The sequence below is a fragment of the Tauraco erythrolophus genome, chromosome 26 (assembly GCF_009769465.1).
Source record: "Tauraco erythrolophus isolate bTauEry1 chromosome 26, bTauEry1.pri, whole genome shotgun sequence".
In the NCBI taxonomy this organism is placed as follows: domain Eukaryota; kingdom Metazoa; phylum Chordata; class Aves; order Musophagiformes; family Musophagidae; genus Tauraco; species Tauraco erythrolophus.
In genome coordinates, this window is record NC_141490.1 from 967,932 (window position 1) to 983,669 (window position 15,738).

Consider the following 15,738-nt stretch of genomic DNA (forward strand, 5'->3'; position numbering starts at 1 on the left):
GGGCTGGTTGTAGTCCACTAATGATCATATGAAATCAGCCTTTCATTTAAAAGTGAAAGCTTCTCCTTTTTTTCAGAAAAAAACTGGTTTGGACCCGAAAGGCAGAGCCCTAGATGAATAAATAAAACAATTTTGAAGACAGGCTGTTCCCCCTCAGCACGCCTGCCGGAGCCGGAGCGTGGCGGTGCCCCGCAGGCCTCGCCGTGGTTGGCACTTCGGTGGGTGGCCGAGAGCTGCTGACACAGGTCTCCCGCCTCCTCCCGCCACGGGGTCTGCGGCCACGCGTGCTCGTCCCGGCAGGCGAGTCGGAGAGGAACGGATGGCTTTTTAGTGGGCACTTCGTTCCGTGTTCCAAGCGAGGGGTGTCTCGGTGCCCGGGTTGCTTGCTGTGCCCTGCTGCGATGGAGTATGTAGGTACTGTGTATAGTCTGCCTGCCCTTTTTTATACTGAAGGGTGCTGGTGTTTGCTGCAGTCTGTAACCTAGCATTAAGGAATACTTTCATGTCCCCACTACCTTTCCCCCTTCCTGTAGGATTGGCCGTAGCAGGATTTCTGCCTGGATTGCATGCGTAGTGTGTGTTTTGTTTCCAGTGTGTGTGATCTACGCACAGATGAAGGAAAGGTGAAGCCTTCCACTTGCCAGGACCCGCGGCAGGAGGTCTCGGAGTGCTGTGGTGGAGGAGGGATTACGGTCCTGCCCCCACGAACCAGAGCAGGGACGCGCTGATCCCCGGGGCTCGCTCAGCCTCCGCGCTCCGGAGCTCCGCCGCCTTGCAGGACGGGCCTTAAGGGAACGCTGCTCACGCTTCCGGTGAGATGCTTGCTGGAGAAGTTGGGGCAAGGGAGAGTGGAAAAGCAAACATTAAAGATGTGCTGCAGTGGAGGATTCCTGGGAAAGGGCCTATCTCACCCCCCACGCACCCCTGCAGGAGACAGGACAAAACAAGTCCTGCTCCCTGTGAGCTTTTTGGGTTCCTAGGCCGGTGTGAAAATGCAGCGTGCTAGTTTCGGCCGCGCATCCTTGCGTCCCTCCCCGCTGTCGCTGCGTTTGGCTGAGGCGATGCTGCCCAGGGATATACTCTCCAGTAAAAAGCTCCGGCTTCTCCACGCGGCTGCGCTCCGCGGTGATCCAGGCCCTCTTGGCAGGGCGCCGGGAGGACCGGGAGGTTTGGCAGGCTCCCGAGCCTCCCGCGCCGCGGCTGCCGACGGCTCTGCTGGCTCTGCTTAGGCTGGGCTTGCCGAGGCGCTGCCCCCGTGCGTGGCTCCCTGCTCGTGGCCCTCCTGCTCTGCTCGTAGCCACCTCCGGTGCGTGCTGGCACCGTAAGGAATGCCAGGACAGCTTCTTTTCTGCTCAGACTTTCGCTCTGCTTCTTGCTGCCCAGTAAGAAACCGGCTCGCAGACGCAAGGTTGCGTGGGAGGGCAAGGAGGGCTTCCCCCCCACCTCGCTCACCAGTACCGAAAGCCGAGCGCCTCGTCGCGAGGCGCGTGGAAAAGCTTTGGGTCCAGCTCCGGGCAACCGATGGCCCTTGGCACTGGGGCTGGGCTCCCCCTGCCCGGCCAGCGGGATCCGTGTCCTTGTTAGGGGCTGGCTGGGAAGGAACCGGCCGTGTGGGGCTTCTCCCCTCCGTCAAGAAGGCGGCTGCGTTTGCCAGCTGTGCGGCAGCCTGCCCTCTGTGAGCGTTGCCAGTTTCATACTGCAGCAGGGAGAAGAACAAAAGACGTGAAAGGACAGAAAAAACCTCTTGTAACTTGCCGGGGGGGGTGGGAGGAAAACCACAGGATGGCACCGGGGAGGAGGAAAGCCCTTGCTGTGCGTGGAACGAGGCTGCAGCCTCCCTGCGCCCTGCCCTCCCTCCCAGCCTGCCTGGAGGCACTGCCCGCTCCCCGCTGCCCACCGGAACCTTCCCCGGGCCAGAAAAATTGTGATTCTGCTTTGGCAAAACCGCACCGGCTGGTAGAGCTCGCTCTGTTAGTGCGTGTTTCGATATAAATGTCAGTGTTTCACCCCACCGCGTCGCAGCCTGTGTGTGTGTGTGTGCCAAGGTGCCCGCGTCCTCCCTGCCCTCTGTCTGGGTGACTCGTTCTGTTCCGTTCCTGCGGGGCCGGGCAGGTGCTGCCCCGCACGGAGCTGCCAAACCCACCTCCCGCCGGTGCGCTCCGGCACAGCCTTCCCTCCCTGGGGCCGTCAGAGTCGCGCTCGGCAGGGTCCTCCTCCTCGTGTAATCCCTGCGCTTTTCCCGGCTCTGCTGGGGGCTTCCCGTTCCTTGTCGGTCCTCTCCCGTCACCGTGCGGAGCTCAGGCCCTGCACCGGGAGCCGTAAGCGCTGTTCTGCAGGTGGAGGGAACTGGTATTTTGGCCCTCGACAGGACGTGAGCTTGTGCTTGGTTGCCCAGTGGTTTATTTGTAATGGCCCTGAAACGAACTGGGAACGCACGTCACCACGCAGCCCCGCTCCCAGTCATCCCCGCGGAGGCGACTCTCGAGTTGGAACAGCCGCTTAGGAGCCGGTCGGAGTTCTGCTTCCAGCTCCTGCATGGGTGTCCGTCTGTCCCGGAGCAAGTCGTTCCGTCTGCTGTCGGTGTCACCACCCGTAACCTGGAAACAGCGTGCAGACTGTCTGAAAAGGGCTTTGGGCTCCTGGGTGGGAGGACCTCTAGGAATAAAGTGCACAATAGCAGCAGTGCTCGTCTCTTGACGTTTGTCCCACGAGGATAGAGGGAAGCTGGCGGCCGAGGGCTCAGATGTCAGGTCAAGCCCGGAAAATGGCTTTTACGGGATGATGTGGGGCGTTTCGAACCCAAAAGCCCAGTCACGTACGCGTAAAACACGATGCAACAGCCACAAAGCCCTTGGAGAGAGGGCTGGCAGCAGGAAGCTCGTGGAAAACTTCAAATTCTGTGTTACTTCAGCCCCTGGTGCCGAAAGGTGCCGCGACAGGCGGGGAGGCTGCGGGAGCCCCTGCGCAGAAATCCGGAGCGGAGTGCGGGGAGGGGAAAGGCGCCTGCGCGCTTGCGGTGCTGTATCCCGCCTCGCAGGGAATTCTTCCTTGCGCCCACACACATGGACTTGGGCAAGTGGCTCAGGTGGGCACTGAGAGTGCCACCTGGCCTCGCTGGCACTGCTGGAGAGGGGCCGCTGGCCGCAGGGTGCAGGGCCCTGGCCAGGGAGGGTTCCCCAAGTCCCGCACCGGGGAGGGAGTGGGAGCAGGATTTCCTCCTGCGGCAAAGCCAGGGCTGGTCACGGCTCCTGCGTCGCGCACCCCGCCATTACCGCGGCAGCTCGGCCGGCCGGCCCAGGCGGCCGCACCGCCCCGTCCCAGCCTGCTGCTGGGAGCAGGGGGCTGGCAGCATCCCTGCTGCGCCCATCGGGGCCGGGGCTGGGCCGGTCACTGGCAGGGCTAGTGGGTGGCAGGTAGTCGCTGCCACGTGTCGGAGCGTCACAACCCGTGGACGAGGGCACCGGCAGCAGTGGCCACCTCCCGACGCTGCTGGCCGCAGGGGCGGACACAGCACTGGGGCTGGGGGGGCCTCGCTTGATCCCGGCCCCTTCCCCAGGCTGGGGGCTCGGCGTGTGGGACGAGTCTTTGTCCCATCGGAGGGGCTCGGGCAGCATCTGCGCGAGCCTGGGGGTCACTCGGCATGGGGGTGGCAGCTGTCCCTGCCCGGCCCTTGGCGCTGGATGCTGCCCTGCAAGGTGGCAGCTCCCCTGTAGGGTCCTATATGGGGCAGGGGCTCCCCTATGGGACAGGGCTTCCCCTATAGGGTCCTATATGGGGCAGGGGCTTCCCCTATAGGGTCCTATATGGGGCAGGGTCTTCCCCATGGAGCAGGGGCTTCTCCTATAGGGTCCTACATGGGGCAGGGGCTTCCCCATGGAGCAGGGGATTCCCCTATAGAGTCCTCCTAGGGCCGGGGTGCCCCGTGGAGCGCGGGTTCCCCGGCGGGCGGGAGCTCCCGACGGCGCCCGTCCCCCCGAGCAGGGGCCGCCCGCGCCCCGGCGCCGCCCGCCGCCGCGTCACTTCCCCGGCCTGGCCCTTTAACGTCTGACGGTGCGTGACGTCACCACCGGCCCGTGTTTACAGCCGCCTGCGGACCGGGGAGATACAAAGTACCGACACCGGGCACCGGCATCGGCAGCAGCACCGGGATCCAGCACCGAGCACCGGCAGCGGAACCGGGTAACGCCTGCGGGCACCGGCACCCGCGTCGCCCCCGCCCGCATCGGTACCCAGGGTCAGCGCCGGCCCGGGGACCCGCACCGGTGGCACCGGCACCGGGGCTCGCCATGGGGCAGGCTGCCCGGCCGCGCCCCGGCTGACCGTCCCGTCCCGTCGCCTCCCGTCCGTCCCGTCCCGTCCCGTCCCGTCCCGCCCGGCGGACCTTGGCCGGCCGGGAGCCGAGCGGCGCGGCGGGCGCGGCCGGGGATGCTGGCGGGATGCCGGGCGCCGGGGCGGCCGCGCTGGCATGGGCGCCGCTGGCCTGGGCGCTGCTGGCCCTGCCACCCGCCGTGCCCCAGCCCGTGCCGCAGCCCCGCGGCCCCCGGCGGGTGGTGGAGAAGGAGGCCCTCTTCGACACCCTCTACGCCGACTGGGTGGACGCCGACCTGCTCAACATCTACGCCTTCAACCACAGCGTCCGGAGGAACAGGGTGAGCCGGCGGCGCGGCCACGCCGCCCGCTGCCCGCTGCCACCGCGGGCTCCCCGGCCCGTGGGGTCCCTCGGAGCCGGGGCTTTGGGGTGTGCCAGGGGGACGGCGGCAGCCCATGGTTGCCATGGCGGGGAGGCATCCTCTGCCACGAGGGCCGAGCAAAGTCCAGCCGGCGGGGACGAGCCCGCCGCGGGAAGTCCTGCCCGGCCAACACCTCGCCTCCCCGCTCTCCCCGCAGACGGAGGGTGTGAGGGTGTCGGTGAACGTCCTCTCCGACCACAAGGACTTGCCCGTCCTCTTCGTGGTGAGGCAGAAGGAGGCGGTGGTCTCCTTCCAGGTGCCACTCATCCTCCGGGGCCTGTGAGTATGGGCAGGAGCAGCGGGCGGGGGTCGCCGCGGGCAGGGCTCGGGGGCAGCGGGCACAGCACAGCTCGGCGGGCGCTCTGCCTGCCCAGGTACCAGCGGAAGTACGCGTACCAGGAGGTGAGCCGCACGCTCTGCCAGCCCCAGACCAAGGCCGAGGTGGAAACCCAGCATTTCTACGTGGATGTCTCCACGCTGTCCCTCAACGCCTCCTACCAGCTGCGGGTCACCCGTGTGGAGAACTTCGTGCTGCGGTGAGGGCAGCCCCGTCCCTGCCTGCCAGGGCTGCCAGCCGGGGGCTGCGGGCTCCCCTCGCTAGCCAACATCCTTTCCCACGCTCTCCGCAGGACAAACGAAAGGTTCAGCTTCAATGCCACGGCAGCCCAGCCGCAGGTGAGGAGGGGCTGGCATGGCACGGCGTGGCATGGCATGGCATGGCGTGGCAAGGGTCGGCACCTGAAGCCAGCCCAGGGAGGAGAGCATGGCCACTGTGGCAGACGAGCTCTTTTTCCTCCCAGTATTTCAAGTACGAGTTCCCTGAGGGAGTGGACTCGGTGATTGTGAAGGTGACCTCGGCCATGGCCTTCCCCTGCTCCGTCATCTCCATCCAGGACATCCTGGTAGGTTTGGGTGGTGGGGCCTCCCGTCCCGTCCGGGTGACCCATGATGCCCGGCGGGGCTGACAGCCCCTCCGCCCCCGCAGTGCCCCGTCTACGACTTGGACAACAACGTGGCCTTCATCGGGATGTACCAGACGATGACGAAGAAGGCGGCCATCACAGTGCAGGTGGGCACGGGGCTGTGCCACGGGGCTGTGCCGTGGGGCTGTGCCGCTGCCGGCCCTGGCCCGGCTCTGGCGGATGGCGCTGGTTAGCAGAGCTTGCAGAGGTTAGCACTCCAAGGTGGCCCTGAGACCCCCAGGGAGCCCTGGCTGTGGGGGGCTGTGTGGGAGACCCCTGGCCGGGCTCCACTGACCCCCGTCTCTCGCCCCCTGGGACGGCGCCGCAGAAGAAGGATTTCCCCAGCAACAGCTTCTACGTGGTGGTGGTGGTGAAGACCGAGGACGAGGCATGCGGCGGGGCTCTGCCCTACTACCCCCTGGCCAAAGACGCCTCCCCAGGTACACCCGGGGGACGCGCCCACCTGCGAGAGCATGGGTTGGGCACTGGGGACGGGCACCCGCGGAGGGCTGAGCCCACTGCCCGTTGCCTTCTTCCAGACGAACCCGTGGATCAGCACAACCGGCAGAAGATGCTGGAGGTGATGGTGTCGCCCGCCATAACCTGTAAGCCGGGGAGGGGCCCTTGGGGGCTGGGGGTGCCGGGCACCGCGGGGGACCCGCAGCAGGTCCCGGGGCTGCCGCTCCCGCTGAGGGCTCGTCCCGGCTCTGCGCAGCGGCGGCCTATGTCAGCAGCGTGCTCTTCTGCCTGGGCATCTTCCTCTCCTTCTACGTCCTGACGCTGCTCATCGCCTGCTGGGAGAGCTGCCGGTGAGTTCCCGGGCATCGCTGCCCCGGCCGCCCGGTCCCCTCCCTCTGGGCGCTGATCCCATGGGTGCCGTGCCATCCTGCCCTGTCCCTGTCCCTGGCGCACGGTCCTGGCATGGTGAGGACTCTCAGGCACGCTGTGCCACCTCGCCCCAGCTGCCAGCACGGCGCTGCTCACGGCACTTCCCTCGGCAGGCAGCAGAAGAGGAAGGGGCTCCTGGCAGCCATGGACTCGCCCAGCCTGGACACGGGTGAGGGGCTGGAGGCAGCAGCTGGTGGTGGTGGTACATGGTGGGGGCTGCCTGGGGGATTCCCAGTTATTTTGCCCTCTGGAGCCCGTGGCAAAGCCCTCGGTTCTGCAGGACTTCCCCACTGTCCCCTGTTTGCCCCCCAGCTCCCTGGGGACAAACGCAGGGACGGGGGTCCTGGGGCTGGGGTCTCACTGCTCTGGGGCTGGCAGGGCTGCGCTGGGGCTTGGGCATCTCACCAGGTCTGTCTCTCTCTTTCCACGGCTTTCCGGGGACTCCCAGCATCTCTACTGGGTAGGTGCCTGCGTCTGCTCTGTCCTCGGCTGCGAGTTGGCTCCCGTGCCAGGGCAGGGGCACGGGGGCTGCTGTGTGCCAAACAGCCGTGTGGCCCCGCGCTGGGGGTGCCATGGGTGGCTGCTGCCGGCTGAGGGGGACCCTCCTGCCTTGCAGGGCACGCCCGCAGCATCCCCGACTCCTTCCTGGGCCACGCTCCCTACGACAGCTACGGTTACGGCTCCTTCGGTGAGTGCCACGCGCCTTCCCTCACCTCCCTGCCTGTCGGCCGGCGGCCGTGCCCACCGTGTCTGGCCGTCCTTGCAGGGAACGGCTCCTCCGGCAGCACTGAGGGCATCACCGACGGCATGGGCTCCTCGGACGTCCCCTACGGCTACGCGGGTGAGTCCTGGGGCAGCGGTGCGGTAGTTGGCACCACCGCAGCCCTACGGAGCCGGTGTGCCTGGGCAGTGCCAGGCCACCCCGATGGTGCTGCACTGCCGGCATCGATTTGGCTCTGCCCCTCTCCATCTCCCGGGACCCCGGGTTGCCAGCCCCTCCGTGCAAGCCCGCAGCCGGGTCTCCATCGGCGGGACGGACACGCGCCGGGGAACCCCCCGGGGCTCGGCGCCCTCCTGCCCCAGTGACTCTCGCTTTCCTTTGAAGGGCAGGAGCAGTTCAAGCGGCGCACGCCCTCCGCCCCGATGAGGCCGCTGAGCATTGCCATGGGTAGATGCTGGTACCGGGCAGGGATGGGCCAATCAAGCCAAAATCTGCCCTGCCCCGGGCTTGTACCCGGGGCGCTGAGCCCCTCTGCTCCCTCCTCCCTCCCTCGAAGCAAGGGCAAGGGGAGGATGTGGTCCTCCTGGCCCCCCTGCCATCCCCAGCCCGCTGCTGGGGCACAGGGGCACAGGGTGATGCCCGCGCGGGCACAGCCAGCGTGTGGCCCCGCTGTCAGTTGGCAAGGAGGTGGCTGAGTGGTTAATTGGGGGTGATTGGGGTCCCGTGGGGTGGGCACCGGGGGGGCTGGGCCAGGGGTCTCTGCTGACGGCCCCGGCTTGGCCGCAGGGGAGCGGTCACTGGAGAACGTGGCCGGCCGGCCGCGCCTGGACTCGCTCAGCTCCGTCGAGGAGGATGACTACGACACGCTGGCCGACATCGATTATGACAAGAACGTCATCCGCACCAAGGTGTGTGCCGCCCCGCGCCCCCCGCCACCCCGCCGGCTGCTCCCCGCTGCCCGGGGTGAGCCCCTCCACCTGCCTCTCCTTCCAGCAATACCTCTGCGTGGCCGACCTGGCCCGCAAGGACAAGCGGGTGCTGCGGAAGAAGTACCAGATCTACTTCTGGTGAGTGGGGGGAAGCGGGGATGGGGGGCACAGAGCAGTGTCCCGGCCCGGGGCGGGCGGCGGGGACCCCCTGACACCCCCTGGCGCTCCCAGGAACATCGCCACCATCGCCGTCTTCTATGCCCTCCCTGTCGTCCAGCTCGTCATCACCTACCAGACGGTAAGTGTGTCCGTGGCGGCGGCACACGGGGCTCCCGGGAGCACGGGGGGCTGCGGTCCCCCGCCGTGCTCCCTGGCCGTGCTGGGGACGTGCCTGCGCCCTGGCTGTCCCCCCGTGCCCCCGCATCCCACCGTCGCTCTCGCCGTGCCCGCTCACGCAGGTGGTGAACGTCACCGGCAACCAGGACATCTGCTACTACAACTTCCTGTGCGCCCACCCACTGGGGAACCTCAGGTGGGCTTGGGGGGGGCAGGGGGCAGCTGGGGGTCCCCCACGCCCGGGGCAGGGCTGCAGCAGGACCCACGGTGCCGACTGCCCCCCCTCCACCCCGCAGCGCCTTCAACAACATCCTCAGCAACCTGGGCTACGTGCTGCTGGGCTTGCTCTTCCTGCTCATCATCCTGCAGCGGGAGATCAACTACAACCGTGCCCTGCTGCGCAACGACGCCCACGCCCTGGTAAGGGATGGGCAGCCACCGGGCTGTGCCCCCACGGGGGTCTCGGCTGCCCAGGACCCCTCCCTGCTTCCCCTCTCTGCCCTCTGCCCCCCCAGGAGTGTGGCATCCCCAAGCACTTCGGGCTCTTCTACGCCATGGGCACCGCGCTCATGATGGAGGGGCTGCTCAGCGCCTGCTACCACGTGTGCCCCAACTACACCAACTTCCAGTTCGGTGAGTGCCCCCCGGCCCACCACCGCGGCGCCAGGGCCGCCCCCGCCCCGCTCACCGCCGCGTCCCCCGCAGACACCTCCTTCATGTACATGATCGCGGGGCTCTGCATGCTGAAGCTCTACCAGAAGCGTCACCCGGACATCAATGCCAGCGCCTACAGCGCCTACGCCTGCCTGGCCCTCGTCATCTTCTTCTCCGTCGTCGGCGTGGTGAGTGCGGCGGGCGCCGATGGAGGGGGGCGGCCGGTGGCCCCCGCCGCCCGCTACCCGCTGCCCCACTTGCCCTGCAGGTCTTCGGCAAGGGGAACACGGCCTTCTGGATTGTCTTCTCCGTCATCCACATCGTGGCCACCCTGCTGCTGAGCACCCAGCTCTACTACATGGGGCGCTGGAAGCTGGGTGAGGCGGGGGGCACTGCTGCCAGCGAGGTGGGCAGGGGGCAGCGCGGCAGCCCCCCTGGCACGACCTCTCCTCTCCCCGCAGACTCGGGCATCCTGCGCAGGATCCTGCACGTGCTGTACACGGACTGCGTCCGGCAGTGCAGCGGGCCCATGTACGTGGTGAGTGCTGGCACCGCGGCTCACGGCACCGGGGCCCCCGGCTCTGCGCAGACCCTGCCTGGCAGCGCTGCCCCCGCCCGCCCCTCACAGCCCCCCTCGCCCTTTGCAGGATCGAATGGTGCTCTTGGTCATGGGAAACATCATCAACTGGTCGCTGTAAGTGCGGAGCCGGGCGCATGCCAGGCCCTGTGCCACTTCTCCCAGCCTGGCGCTCCCCGTCCCCACTGCCACCCCCGTCCCGCTCCCGCGGCACCGCGGCTGCGGTCCCCTCCGCTGGGGCTGGGCTGAGGACTGCCAGCTCGTGACAGCTGCCAGCCAAGCGCACCAGGTCCCCACCGCAGCTGTGGCAGCCCCGGTGTCCCTGAGCGTAGCCCGACCTCCCGGGGGCTGCCAGCGCGCTGCGGGGCCGCGGTGGGCAGGGGGACCCCCCAGGCTGCGCTGACCCCGCTGCCTGTGCCCCCCTCCCCAGCGCTGCCTACGGCCTCATTGTCCGCCCCAATGACTTCGCCTCCTACCTGCTGGCCATTGGCATCTGCAACCTCCTCCTCTACTTCGCCTTCTACATCATCATGAAGGTGGGAGCCAAGCCCCCTGGCTCAACTGTGCGGGCGCTGCGTGCCCGGCGGGGAGGGCAGGGATGGGCACCCCTGCCAGCGCGCTGACCCTGGCCTCTCCCGCAGCTCCGCAGTGGCGAGCGCATCAAGCTCATCCCCTTGCTCTGCATCATCGGCACCTCGGTGGTCTGGGGCTTCGCCCTCTTCTTCTTCTTCCAGGGGCTCAGCACCTGGCAGGTGAGCGGGACGCGGCACGGCAGGGTGGGCAGGCGGGTGGCCGCCGGCTGGCGCGGTGACGCTGGCCCTGTCCCAACAGAAAACGCCGGCCGAGTCGCGGGAGCACAACCGTGACTGCATCCTGCTCGACTTCTTTGACGACCACGACATCTGGCACTTCCTCTCCTCCATCGCCATGTTCGGCTCCTTCCTGGTAGGTGCCGGCAGGTGCCAGCGCGTCTGCCCGCTGCCCCCGGCCGCCGCGGCTCACCGCAGCCCCGCTCCCCTCGCTCCGCAGGTGCTGCTGACGCTGGATGATGACCTGGACTGCGTCCAGCGGGACAAGATCTACGTCTTCTAGGGGCCTCCGGCCGCCCGCTGCCCCGGGACCGTGCCAAATGCCCAACCACAGCCCCCGGGACGGGGGACCCGCCGGGGCGGTGCGTGCCCCTGGGGAGGGATGCTCGTGCTGCAGGTCCTGCCAGCCACTCCGTCCCCCTCTGCACAGCCCGAGGGTCCCGCTGTGCCTCCTCCCCACCAGCCGGGTCCCTCCCCAGTGCCGTGTGCCCGTCCTCATGCTCGTCGTAGCTGAAAACGGGGCTGGGGGCTGCTGGGACACCGCCCTCGCTGGCGGATGACACTGGAAAAGGTGCTGCTGCCGCTCTGTGTCCGTGTGCCCGCGGTGCAGGGTCTGGGGCGAGTGCCATGCCAGAACGCCCGGGCCCCCCAAGCACGCGGGTGTGGGTCTCTCTTCAGTGCCTGAGTCGTATGGGTGGGAGGTGGGGGTCCCTGCGCCCGCGGTGGCCGTGGTGGTGGCCGGACAGGCCCCGCTCGCGTCTCCCTCGGCATCCCCGGGGGGGTGTCAGCTGCCATGTGCCCCCATCGCCGCTCCCCACCAAGGCTGCCGTGAGCGCTGGGCGCGTGGGTCTGCAGGGAAGGGGCTCGCATTAAAGTGTCTGCACTTTGCCCGTGCCTGCTGCATCCTGCCTGCCGCGTTCTGGGCAGCGGGAACCTGGGGGGCAGCGGGGGGCTCTGCCAGTCCTGTGGCACCGGCTCTTTCCCACTGGGACTTCGGGAGAGAGACAATGCCACAGGGGCTGGGCACCGCTGCGGCTGCCCTCCTGCCCTGGCGACCCCTGTGCGGCACAGGGGCTGCAGGGGGGAGGTCTGTGGGGTGTGGGTGGGCTGGCAGCCCTCGGGGGGGGTTAATGGGTTGCCTGGGGAGGTCTGACTTCATGGGCAGCGAGGGTCCTGGGGGGCTGGGGCTCCCTGTGGCATCCCAGCCCGGTGCCAGGGCTGCTGCATGCCTCGCTGTGCCCACTTGAGCGGCCGGTGCTGGGGACAGCGGTGGGATACCGTGGGTGCCACCTGGGCTGCCGTGCCCCCACCGTAGCCCCCCAGCCCCGCGGGAAGCCCCGCTCGGCCACCGCAGCTCGCCGGCAGTGAGCACACGGGGAAACCAGCCATGAAGTCAGGGCAGAAACCCTCGGCGAGCGCCTGGCTATAAAAGGACTTGCTCCATCAGCCCCCGGCCCCGCTTCCTCCCTGCCCCCAAAGCCGCCGGGGCGCAGGCACGCGGGGAATGCTCGGGCACGGGCCTTAGTCACAGATTTTCGGAGTCTTTCCCCAAATATGGTGCCTGGGCCGGAGTCCCGGTGCGCTGCGGGGCTGGCGTGGCACGGGAGGGCGGGCTGGGGGGGCTGGCCCCCCGCCTGCGCTGACATCACTGTCCCGACACCGGCCTTTTAGCACGGGCTCGGCCTCCAAACTGTGCAGTGCCCGGCTCCCGCACAGAGCATCGCCCCTCGCCTCCGGCAGCAGCCGCTCGTAAGTCCTGCTGCGGGGGGGGGGGCAGCGGGGAGGGTGCCCAGGGTGGGGATGCCAGCCCCTGGCACCGCGGTGCTGCTCCCCGGGATGGGGACCCTGTGCCTGGGATGGCGATGCCACTCCCGGGACCGCGATCCTGCTCCCTTGAGCGGGATGCCACTCCCCGGGATTGGGATGTGGCTCCTGGGACGGGGATGCTGCTCCCCCGTTGCAATGCTGCTCCCCGGACGAGGGTTGGGCTCCTCAGGAGGAGATGCTGCTGCTCGGGCTGGGGATGCTGCCCAGGGTGCGGTGCCACCCCTGTGCCTCAGGACCCCGTTGCCGTTGGGGCGGTGTGGCTGCGGTTCGGCCGGGCTCAGCGCCGCGGTGGCCGGAGGGGCTGTGTGGGCTCAGTGCAGGGCTCCAGGCAGCCTGTTGCTGCCCCAGGCCCTGGTGGAGACAGGAGATGGGCACTGGGCTGGTGGGTCTGGGGGCAGATGGCAGCCAGCGGGCACTGCTGTGTGGCCGAGGGAGCCGAGACTGGCAAGACTGGGGTCTGCGTGTATCCCCGTGCCAGGGTTAGGGCACGGGGCACTGGGCGGCCAGGACACGGAGTGGAGCTGGCTGTGGCATTGCTGGACGTGGCTGGTGGTGCTCAGGACCCGGGCACGGGCTGCCCGTGGGGCTCATGGGGTACCCCTGCACCAGCATCAGCGTCCTCCGCTGTATCAAGCTGTGCCAGGTCTCAGAGCCCACCCTGCAGCACCCAGGAGCCTCTGCCTGGCGGTTGGGGCGAGCCAGCCCAGGGCAGGGCGTGGATGTGGGGACCCGGCACGCGGCTCCTTGCGGGCACAGCCCTGGCACTTGGCTTGGTGCCAAGTAGGGAGCTGTGCGGGGAGGAGCGAGGCCAGCTCTGCTGAGGGCTTGGCTGCCAGCTCCCACCGCCTCTCCCTCCTGGCACCCTCCCTGGCATCCTCCAGCCGTGCCTGCAGCCAGCTACCTGCCATCTCTGCCCGCAGCATGCCCTTACAAGGGCACGGGCACGGCTCCCACCGTGGTCCTGCCTTGCCTGTGCTTCTCCAGGGCACCAGGACTTGCTGTGCCGAGGCCACCCCACGGCACCATGGCCACCCTGCCCCACCGTGGTGTGGCCACCCCGCTGTGCCATGGCCACCATGCTGTGCCACAGCCACCCAGCCCTGCCGTGGCCACCCCACCACCCGGACCCCTCTGCTCTGCAGCCCCGGTGCGGACAGCACAGCCGCTCCGTCCGGAGGGCATGGCCACGCCGGGGACGTTCGTGCCAGCTGAGAGCTGGCGGGTGGCTGAGCAGCCAGGGGCTGGGGATGGCGCGGCTCTCCTGCGCAGCCTGAGCCGGGCAGCGGGGACGAGGCGCCTCTGCCGGGCCGGGAACCGTCAGTCTGGGCAGGCTCGGGGGGTCGCGGCCGCGCACCCACCTCCAAACGTGGCTGGACGGAGCTGAAGGGCCACTGCGTGGCAAGGGAAGAGCTGGGAGCCGGGCACGTTCCTGCTGCACCGGGGTGGGGGGTGGATGCCTCGGGGTGCTGGCGTGCCTGCGGGGTCTCCGGGCAGGGGGCCAGCATCTCCGCAGCCTGACGGTCCCCGTCCCACCCGCCGCCAGGTCTCCCACCTGCCACAGACATGGCGAACAAGGGCCCGGCGTACGGCATGAGCAGGGACGTCCAGTCCAAGATCGAGAAGAAGTACGACGAAGAGCTGGAGGACCGGCTGGTGGAGTGGATCGTGGCGCAGTGCGGGGCCGCGGTGGGTCGTCCCGAGCGGGGCCGCCTGGGCTTCCAAGTCTGGCTGAAGAACGGCATTGTGAGTGGGGGGCCGGGCACCCGCCGTGCCCACTGGCCCCGGGGCTGGGTGGGCAGCCGGCGGGGAGCTCCGCGGCTGGTGGCACAGCGAGCCCAGCCTCTCCTCTGCCGGCAGGTCCTCAGCAGGCTGGTGAACAGCCTCTACCCCGACGGCTCCAAGCCCGTCAAGATCCCCGACACCCCGCCAACCATGGTCTTCAAGCAGATGGAGCAGATCGCCCAGTTCCTCAAGGCGGCCGAGGACTACGGCGTGATCAAGACGGACATGTTCCAGACCGTTGACCTCTTTGAAGGTGCGGTTGGGCGGGTGGGGGGAAGCCGGGGTTGGGGGGGCCGGGGCGGCTGCGCCGTGCCCACCCTCACGCCCCTCCGTTCCTCGGCAGCCAAGGACATGGCGGCGGTGCAGAGGACACTGATGGCCCTGGGGAGTCTGGCGGTCACCAAGAACGATGGCAACTACCACGGGGACCCCAACTGGTTCATGAAGTAAGTGGGAGAGCGTGGCCCTGGGTGTGGGGACCCCCCTGCCCCGCGGCTGCCCGGAGCAGGCTCTGCCCGCTGCCCCGCAGCACACAGCTGCGGGATGCCGAGCTTTCGGCTGGGAAGTGACGGTGGCTGGGCACCCCTCTGGGGAACGGGGGTTGCTGGGCACCCCGGGGACAGGGACGAGGGTCCGGCCAGCTGGGGGGGTGCAGATGCCACACGGCCTCTCCCTCTGCCCCGCAGGAAAGCGCAGGAGCACAAGCGGGAGTTCACCGAGAGCCAGCTGAAGGAGGGCAAGAACGTCATCGGCTTACAGATGGGGACCAACAAGGGGGCATCACAGGCGGGCATGAGCTACGGCCGGCCCCGGCAGATCATCAGCTAGGCAGCCCCCCATCGCCGCCCCCAGCCCTCCCGCCGCCGGGAGAGCAGCCCCAGCTGGGACCTCCGTCTTCGCTCCCCCCGGCCCAGCGCGCCGCAGCCACCGGAGCGCCGGCGGCCGCCACCGCCCCTCACCGATTGGTATTTATTGAAAAGGAACCGCCAGCCAGCCCAAGCGACCCTTCAGCGCAACCGAGGGCAGCACGCGCCCCGCCTCGGGGCCGCCGGGGCCGCCCCGCCACGCTCGTGCCACGTCCCGGGCAGCCTCTCCCCCCGGCCTCGCACGCGCCCCTGCCGCCAGCCGGTCCTGCCCCCGCCGCGCCGCGCTCGCTGGCACCCGTGGGTGCCCCGCCGCCCATCCCCGGGACAGCGGGCGGGAAGGGCGCGCACCCCCTGGCCCCTGGAGCCGCCCCGCCTGCCCGCAGCCCCGCGCCACTGCCGCAGCCATCCTTGCGAACGGGGAGGAAAGAAAATCGGCCTCGGTTTTGTACTTCGTTTTTTTGTCAAAATTAAAAGGTTCTTCATCTAGCGCAGCCTGGCCAAGTTTCCTCTCACCCGCCCCGGTGCCCCCGGCCGGCGGTGCTGGGAACGCCGAAGCCGCCCTCCGTAAAAGCCGCTCCGGCCGCCTGGGCCGCGTCTGCTCCGACCCTGGGAACATCAGGGCTGGGATGGGGCTCTCCCTGCCCAGTTCGCATGGCT

At 68.8% G+C, this 15,738-nt stretch overlaps 2 protein-coding genes across 3 annotated transcripts; both read left to right on the forward strand.

Moving 5' to 3' along the window:
* Positions 1 to 4,436: 4,436 nt before the first annotated feature.
* On the forward strand, positions 4,437 to 11,322 carry SIDT2 (SID1 transmembrane family member 2). 2 transcript variants are annotated; one of them, XM_086627085.1, is made up of 28 exons: positions 4,437 to 4,649; positions 4,888 to 5,009; positions 5,105 to 5,266; positions 5,360 to 5,405; positions 5,531 to 5,632; positions 5,716 to 5,799; positions 6,021 to 6,132; positions 6,232 to 6,297; positions 6,408 to 6,501; positions 6,694 to 6,749; positions 7,029 to 7,040; positions 7,197 to 7,268; positions 7,347 to 7,421; positions 7,686 to 7,748; positions 8,088 to 8,209; positions 8,295 to 8,368; positions 8,462 to 8,528; positions 8,689 to 8,762; positions 8,863 to 8,986; positions 9,082 to 9,199; positions 9,272 to 9,408; positions 9,489 to 9,597; positions 9,682 to 9,758; positions 9,868 to 9,914; positions 10,228 to 10,333; positions 10,439 to 10,549; positions 10,629 to 10,742; positions 10,827 to 11,322. In XM_086627085.1, the coding sequence occupies exons 1-28, from the start codon at positions 4,437 to 4,439 to the stop codon at positions 10,887 to 10,889; spliced, it is 2,622 nt and encodes an 873-aa protein (XP_086483211.1). In that variant the 3' UTR covers positions 10,890 to 11,322. The 2 variants fall into 2 exon arrangements, with proteins under 2 accessions (XP_086483211.1, XP_086483210.1); XM_086627084.1 differs by lacking the exon at positions 7,029 to 7,040 and having other exon boundaries at positions 7,686 to 7,754.
* Positions 11,323 to 13,996: 2,674 nt separating this feature from the next.
* Positions 13,997 to 15,043, forward strand: TAGLN (transgelin). The gene is made up of 4 exons (XM_086626974.1): positions 13,997 to 14,176; positions 14,291 to 14,468; positions 14,559 to 14,661; positions 14,902 to 15,043. The coding sequence occupies exons 1-4, from the start codon at positions 13,997 to 13,999 to the stop codon at positions 15,041 to 15,043; spliced, it is 603 nt and encodes a 200-aa protein (XP_086483100.1).
* Positions 15,044 to 15,738: the final 695 nt, after the last annotated feature.

Coding starts and splice junctions, on each gene's coding strand:
- TAGLN (XM_086626974.1), top strand. CDS start 13,997: ATGGCGAACAAGGGCCCGGCGTACGGCATGAGCAGGGACGTCCAGTCC. Junction 14,469..14,558: donor GACCGTTGACCTCTTTGAAG/GTGCGGTTGGGC, acceptor GTTCCTCGGCAG/CCAAGGACATGGCGGCGGTG. Junction 14,662..14,901: donor GACCCCAACTGGTTCATGAA/GTAAGTGGGAGA, acceptor TCTGCCCCGCAG/GAAAGCGCAGGAGCACAAGC.
- SIDT2 (XM_086627085.1), top strand. CDS start 4,437: ATGCCGGGCGCCGGGGCGGCCGCGCTGGCATGGGCGCCGCTGGCCTGG. Junction 9,915..10,227: donor AACATCATCAACTGGTCGCT/GTAAGTGCGGAG, acceptor CCCCCTCCCCAG/CGCTGCCTACGGCCTCATTG. Junction 10,550..10,628: donor AGGGGCTCAGCACCTGGCAG/GTGAGCGGGACG, acceptor CTGTCCCAACAG/AAAACGCCGGCCGAGTCGCG.